Genomic DNA, 6,813 nt, shown 5'->3' on the forward strand with positions numbered 1-6,813 from the left:
CCCCTCCAGGGGGGCCGTTTGGGGGCCCCCCAAGGTGGCCTTCATGCCCACGGCACGGGGGCCCCCCTGAACGCTATACTGAGGGTCCCTTTAGCTCTTGGGGCTCCTGGCGAGCAACGCCGCAGCAGCAGCAGCAGCCGCAGCAGCAGCAGCAGCAGCGGCAGCAGCAGCAGCAGCATTACATGCAGCCGCAGCATTACGGGCAGCAGCAGCAGTACATGCAGCAGGAGCTGCTGCTGGAGCCGCGTCAACAGCAGCAGCAGCAGCAGCAGCAGCAGCAGCACTATAACCACCATGATTCTGAGATAGAGAGGCTGCAGCAGCAGTGCCGCTCCTCGCTGGTTGCCTCTCTCCGTATCGTCGGCGAGACAAACCAAACCTCGCAGCAGACAGCCATGCAGCTCGCAGCACAGTCAGGTAAACCCTAAACCCTAAACCACAAACCCTAAACCCTAAACCCTAAACCCTAATACTTTTCTTTGTGGGCGCAAATGCCTAAACCATAAACCCTAAACCCTACCCCCGTGATCCCTAAACCCTAGACGACGGTCCCCAGCCGTGAAGATTCCGATTTCAAAACCCTAGACCCCAAACCCTAAACCCTAAACCCTAAACCCTAAACCCTCGTTGTTTGTTTGTCTATGGTTGCTATGCAGAGCAGCTGGAGCGCATCGCCGACACCACGGAGGAGATAGGCGGCAACCTGCAGACATCCAAATATTTGTTGGGCGGCCTCAAGAGCTGGTGGGGGTCCTTCGCGCAGCTCTTCACTGCACCTACTACCAGCAGCAGCAGCAGCAGCAGCAGCAGCAGCAGCAGGAGACGGCAGCAGCAGCAGCAGCAGGGGCAGGGGCAAGGGCAGGGGCGGTATTCTGATGCTGCTGCTGCTGGTGATGGTAGTAGTGGTGGGGATTTTGCGGGCAGTCAGCAGCAGCAGCAGCAGCAGCTGCAGCGGGAACAGATTCAGGTGCAGCAGCAGCAGCAGCTGCTGCAGCAGCAACGACTGTCGCTGCTGCAAGGCCGAGATGCAGCAGCAGCAACAACAGACAGCGACTTCGACGACGGCGTACAACGAGACCTCCAGAGACTCTCTCTCATGGTCAGCGCCTCTCCTGCTGCTGCTGCTTCTGCTGCTGCTGCTGCTGCTGCTGCTGCTGCCGTTACTCCTGTCGCCGCTGCTGCTGCTGCTGCTGCTGTTGTCGCTGTTGCTCTTGTTGCTGCTGCTGATGTAGCTGCATTTTCATGCTGTTGGTATTTTCTGCTGTTGGTATTACCGGTGTTATTGCTGCTGTCGTTTTTGTTGCTGCTGCTGCTGCTGCTGCTTTCGCTGCTGTTACTGCTGTTGCTGCTGCTGCTGCTGCTGCTGCACAAGGGAAAGCGAGTGCACACGCTACTGCAGCAGCAGTAGCCGTAGCCGCAGTAGGAGCAGCAGCAGCAGCAGCAGCAACAGCAGCAGCAGCAGTTGCATCAGCAAGGTAGTATATAGTGTGTGTATGTTCTGTATGTGTGTGTGTGTTGTTTGGGGTGTATGTACAGCTGGGGGAGCTGGAGGGCCGAGCAGCAGCAATAAACAAAGAGCTGCAGCAGCAAAACGAAACACTGAATTTCATCGTCGATGGCGTGCAGACAAACAAAAAAGAAATGGAAAAACAAAAACTACAAATCAAACAAATACTCAAACGGTGATGCACACACTATAAAACAATATATATAGTAATAAATATATAAATAAATAAATTTATATAAATATATATATATATATATATATATATATATATATATATATATATATATATATATATATATATATATAGAGGCAGATAAGCAACGAGAGAAAGAACGAAACAAATAAACAATGAGACAAACACATAAACAAAGAGACAAACAAACAACAGAAAAAACGTATAAACAGACAGATAAATAAATAAATAAAAATAAAAATAAATAAAAATAAAAGTAATTGGATAGAAAAATAAATAGACAAACACAAAAGCAAACAGGCAAATTAAAGCAGACAGAAATGAATAGAGAGAAAAAAAAAGAAAGAAATGAAGACAAAGATACAGAGACAGAGACAGATACAGACAGAGAGAGACAAAGATAGAGACCGAGCTAAAAAAGATAAAGAGAGACAGAGAGACAGAGAAACAAGCAAAGAGAGAGAAAAACAGATAGATGTAGAGATAGAGAGAAGCAGACAGACGCTGAGACAGAAACAGAGAGAGAAGGAGATGATGAGAGGAGCAGCAGGGATGCGGCTGTGTTGTTGTTTTTTTCTTTCTGTGCCTGCTGATGCATTTGCTGTCTAAACCCTAAACCCTTCTCTAAACCCTAAACCCTAAAACTCGGTCTCAGCGTCTGTCTGTCTGCTTGTTAGGGTTTAGTAAACCCTAAACCCTAAACCCTAAACCTTTTGTTTATCGTTGCATATGCAGGTAGACAACGGAGGACCCCAGGATCTCTATATAGGGTTTGGCGATGCTTACGCCTACCCAAACCCTAAACCCTAAACCCTAAACCCTAGTTTTTTCCGTTTAGGCTCTCTCAGTGAGTTGAAGCCTCCAAGGCGAACCAAAACTTGTTTCAGTTGTTAGTGTGTCTTTGCAAAGGTCAAGACGCTCGACGGTTTAGGGTTTTAAGGGTTTAGGGTTTAGGGTTTAGTATTTAGGGTTTAGGGTTTTCACGCGCAGCCCAACCGGGGGGCCGGCAGCAGAGGCGTTGTAAACCCTAAACCCTAAACCCTGTTTTGTGGGCTTTGCCGTGCACAGCAACGTCCACGGCACGGCACGGCAGGGGTTTAGGGTTTAGGGTTTGAGGCGAATGTGGAGCTGTAAAACCCTAAACCCTATACCCTCAAACAGCCCCGTAGGGTGTATGCCGAGTTTTCTTTCTGCGTTTATTTGTTGTAATGAATTTGTTCTGGGCATTCAGATAGTGGAGCAGACTCTGAAGCTTAACAACCATCATTTGCGCTTTGTTTAGGGTTTAGGGTTTCAAGGGTTTAGGGTTTTTAGGGCCTAGGGTTTAGGGTTTTAAGGGTTTAGGGTTTAGGGTTGTTTTGGTAGCTCTTTTCTAAGAGGTAGTGAGCAAGATACTGCACGGGGGCTGGGGGCCTCTCCTCGCAGAGAGCAGCCAAGGCGGGTAGCAGTGACGGAACGATTTCTTTTTCGAGGTATTCTCTGACGCTCATCGTCAAAGCCGAGGATGGCAGCGGAGGCTGCAGCAAATTCACCTCGTTCAGCAGCTCCTCGCCACCCCCACCATCGCCGAATGCTGCTGCAGCAGCACCACCAACACTCGCAGTAGACAGCTGTGCAGGCCCTTCCTCTAGGGGAGGATCAGCAGCGGGCGCCCCGTTGCCCAGCGAACTCTTCCGCGTGCTGTATCGCCGAGGGGAAGCGGCCCCTCCTTGTAAGGTGGGGTCGACCTCTCCACCCGCGGCTACTGTACTTTCTCTCTTGTGAAACGAACCCTCAGCAGGGGCCGGCTCGGGGGGCAAGCTGCTCTGACTCATCCTCGATTCACGGATGAGGTAGGGGCGCTAGAAAAGCAACAGAGAAAGGGCTTCCTTCTGCACTAGCGGAGGAGGGGTCAAGCAACAAACATCCACACAGCCAGGCGACAGACAGCGGATCTGCTACTGCTCCTGCTGCTGCCGCCGAGAATGCTACTGTTCTTTGCAGCCCTGCTGCCAGCTGTTTGTTGCAGTTTTGTTGAACCTCGCAGCAATGGAGGGGGTAGAGGACGGACTCAGCAACCAATCTGCGGCGCAAGGGTTAAGTTTCGTTTCAGGTGCTGATTCTTTCGAGCTAAACGCTACGTTAAACAGATTATTTTAAAACAATTAAATTGATTTCATTTATTTCAATTGTGTTTTTGGCAGGAACTCCGCGGTGCCCTTGTGGTGGTTCTAGCAGCTGGCAGAGGCGCAGAGGTCACTTGTTCCGTCTGGTGACCTCTCCTCCAGTTCCTTCTGTTCGGGGTTTCTGCGAAGTCGGATTCTCTTTACGAACTCGAATCTTAATTAATTGACAGAAATCGAAATGCTTTTGGCTTTTGAGTGCTTTTTTGTGGGGCGACACAGACGAAACGGAAGATCCACGAAAATAGGCAGGCTCGGAGGGCGGGCCCCAAGGCATGCATATTTTACTGTTTCGATATTTTTTACACATTAATTACACTTGTTAAACACACCTAAATTATTTAACGCAATTTGATCATCTTACGGAAAGAAGTTTCCTAAAAACTGCAGAAGAAACAAAAGTGACGTCGAATTGCCGACGCTCATCCGCGTCGTTTGCCCAGGTGTCTGTACACTTGCACACCACCGGTTTTACACGATTCTATCTTCCTGGACGTTTTTAAAGGGGCTCATTTCTTTTTTTCATGATTTTTGAGTGGAATTTTTATTTAAGTGTCATTGCCGCAATTTCCCTGCATCGAATTCACCGTCAGCCCTCCCCACCGCCCTAGTTTGCGTTTCGAACAGAAACCACGGGAAACCACGCGCGACACGAAAGAGAAAACTCAAAAAGATGAACGTAGAAAACCGATTCACACTCGAATCGTTTGTCTGCCCGCTACATACTGCTACATATTGCTTTGAACTATAGACACATCCACTTCTGTCGGCCGCCTCCTGGTTTCTTGCACACAGAGCCTCCGCGCACGGTTTCAAGAGAGAGGTGGTGCCGTTTTAATGCACAGTCTACCGTTTGCTCCCGTTGTGAAATTCCCTTCTGAAACTGAGTTACGCCTCTAGTTCGTAGATAAAATGAACTCGAGTGCCTCGACATAATTACTAAGTACAGATTAACGACATCTGTGTGTGTGCCACCTTTAAGACTTCTCGCAAAAAATTCAAATTTCAAGACGATGCAAAACTTCAGACCCTACGCATAGCGTTGCAGCAGCATCGAAAGGAGAGCTCTGTGGCTTTTTGCGTTGCATAGTTGGGTCACAGACCCACACCGTATTGTCCTTGCAGCAGCAGCTACTGCTGGTGCTGGTGCTGCTGGTTACTATTCAAAATGATCAAAATGTGGGAAACAGCTGCAGCAGCAGGTGTTGAATCATCTCACAGCTGCGCAGGCTAGAGGAGGAATTTGCTGTGAACGCTTTGGTTCCCTCAGATTCTCCAGCTAGCCAGCATGGAGTGCCGCAAGGCCACAACAGCCGCTATTCTATGCCCTACACTATACACCCCAGGCCCTAAACATTATAAAGAAGGGGTAGGGACCTCCTGACACTGGCGATGCACTGAAAAACACAAAACTGAAGCCACTGAGACCGTCGTTGGCTAGCAGATGTCCCGCTGATGCTGCTGCTGTTGCTCGAGTGCTGCTGCTGCTGTTGCTACTCCTAGTCTTGTTCCTGCTGATCCCCCCATCCCTGCTGCCGCTCCTGCTGTTGCTGGTGCTGCTGTTGCTGCTGTTGCTGCTGCTGTGGCTTTGGCGGTTCAGGTATCTCATCCCACATGCGCTGTATCTCTGCGTTGGGTTTGAAAGTCACTCCTTCGCTCCACCTATCTAGAAATTGGTTTTCCGCAGGGTGAAGAGCTGCAGTAGCAGCTAGCAGCTGCCTCATCACAATCAACTGCTTATCCGAGAGCCGTTTCGTCTCCACTGAAGCAAAACCAGCAGCNGCAGCAGCAGCAGCAGCAGCAGCAATACCGGCATCAGGATGGGGGCACACAAACGAAGGCTAGCAGAAAATGCTTTGGAAGGGAAAGTGTCGACGCAGAAAGGCAGATGCAGTTCTCTCAATTTGGGGCCTACGATATAAGGGCTCAAGATTAAGGGTTTAGGGTTTAAGGGTTTAGGGTTTAGGGTTTACTGCCAAAGGAAATTCCGCTCTGCAGCCACTCGCAGAAGTCTTCGATTTCTTCTGTGGTGTGTAGTGCGGTCTGCACACAAAACACGCAACCCCCAAATCCTAGGCGAACCCTATACCGTAGCCCCCAAACCCTAAACCCTCGACCCTAAACCCTAGACCCTAAACCCTAAACCCTAAACCCTACGTTAGCGAGAGCATGCAGGTCGCAGTTGGGGTCTTGAAATGCCTTCGCCAGGATACCCACAAAATTCGACTTTCCCGCAGCGTCCAGTCGCAGGCGGGCGGTGACCCTGTCCACCCACAAACCCTAAACCCTAAACCCTAAACCCTAAACTGTAAACCCTAAACTGTAAACCCTAGGCAAAATGTCAGGAGCAATGGCTGTGGCGAGGTGTCACAAGCTGCATACGCCGCACGAAGCCACGTACTCGGGTGTAGGGTTTCGCGCAGTATAACGAGGGTTTAGGGTTTAGGGTTTANGCCGCACGAAGCCACGTACTCGGGTGTAGGGTTTCGCGCAGTATAACGAGGGTTTAGGGTTTAGGGTTTAGGGTTTACCTCTGTCTGAGGACGCGCAGAGCCGTGGCTGCGAGGGTTTTGGGGGGTTTTGAGTTGAGGGCTTCTCTGATTTTTTGGTTGATAAAGAAAACGAAGTGTTCGTCCAAACCACGCAAAGAAGAAAGACGGTCCAGCAGGTCGTCTAGGTGTTGAGGCTTTCCTAACTAAACAACAAACCCTAAACCCTAAACCCTAAACCCTAAACCCTAAACCCTGATACTCGGATACTGAGAACCTATTCGGTTGTTACAGGGGGAGGATAAAGGGATTCCTTTGAGCGGTTTTAGATGCAATACTCCCTAAAATTTAGGGTTTAGGGTTTAGGGTTTAGGGTTTAGGGTTTGGTGGTGCACCAGCATGACGCCGAGGAGTCTTTCTGTTTTCTGTGCAGCAACGCGGCGCCTCAAAACCCTCGCATGC

General features: G+C 49.8%; 3 protein-coding genes across 3 annotated transcripts in view; 1 reads left to right on the forward strand and 2 right to left on the reverse strand.

Moving 5' to 3' along the window:
* Positions 1-182: 182 nt before the first annotated feature.
* Positions 183-1,686, forward strand: EMH_0009940 (synaptosomal-associated protein 25, putative; the record flags this gene model as incomplete). The annotated part of the gene is made up of 3 exons (XM_013498806.1): positions 183-417; positions 657-1,099; positions 1,537-1,686. The coding sequence occupies 3 exons, from the start codon at positions 183-185 to the stop codon at positions 1,684-1,686; spliced, it is 828 nt and encodes a 275-aa protein (XP_013354260.1).
* A 1,354-nt stretch (positions 1,687-3,040) lies between these two features.
* Positions 3,041-3,514, reverse strand: EMH_0009950 (uncharacterized protein; the record flags this gene model as incomplete). The annotated part of the gene is made up of 1 exon (XM_013498807.1): positions 3,041-3,514. One exon carries the CDS (start codon positions 3,512-3,514, stop codon positions 3,041-3,043), a length of 474 nt encoding a protein of 157 aa, XP_013354261.1.
* A 1,847-nt stretch (positions 3,515-5,361) lies between these two features.
* EMH_0009960 (uncharacterized protein) overlaps positions 5,362-6,813 on the reverse strand; it is a gene marked incomplete at both ends in the record, with an annotated part of 3,653 nt that continues 2,201 nt past the window's right edge. The window contains 4 exons of the mRNA XM_013498808.1: positions 5,362-5,624; positions 5,836-5,905; positions 6,020-6,125; positions 6,394-6,557. Of these exons, the coding sequence (XP_013354262.1) occupies positions 5,362-5,624; positions 5,836-5,905; positions 6,020-6,125; positions 6,394-6,557 (603 nt within the window). The remainder of the gene's footprint in view (positions 5,625-5,835; positions 5,906-6,019; positions 6,126-6,393; positions 6,558-6,813) is intronic.

This window comes from Eimeria mitis, genomic scaffold (assembly GCF_000499745.2).
Source record: "Eimeria mitis Houghton genomic scaffold, Emh_scaff372, whole genome shotgun sequence".
NCBI classification, from domain to species: domain Eukaryota; phylum Apicomplexa; class Conoidasida; order Eucoccidiorida; family Eimeriidae; genus Eimeria; species Eimeria mitis.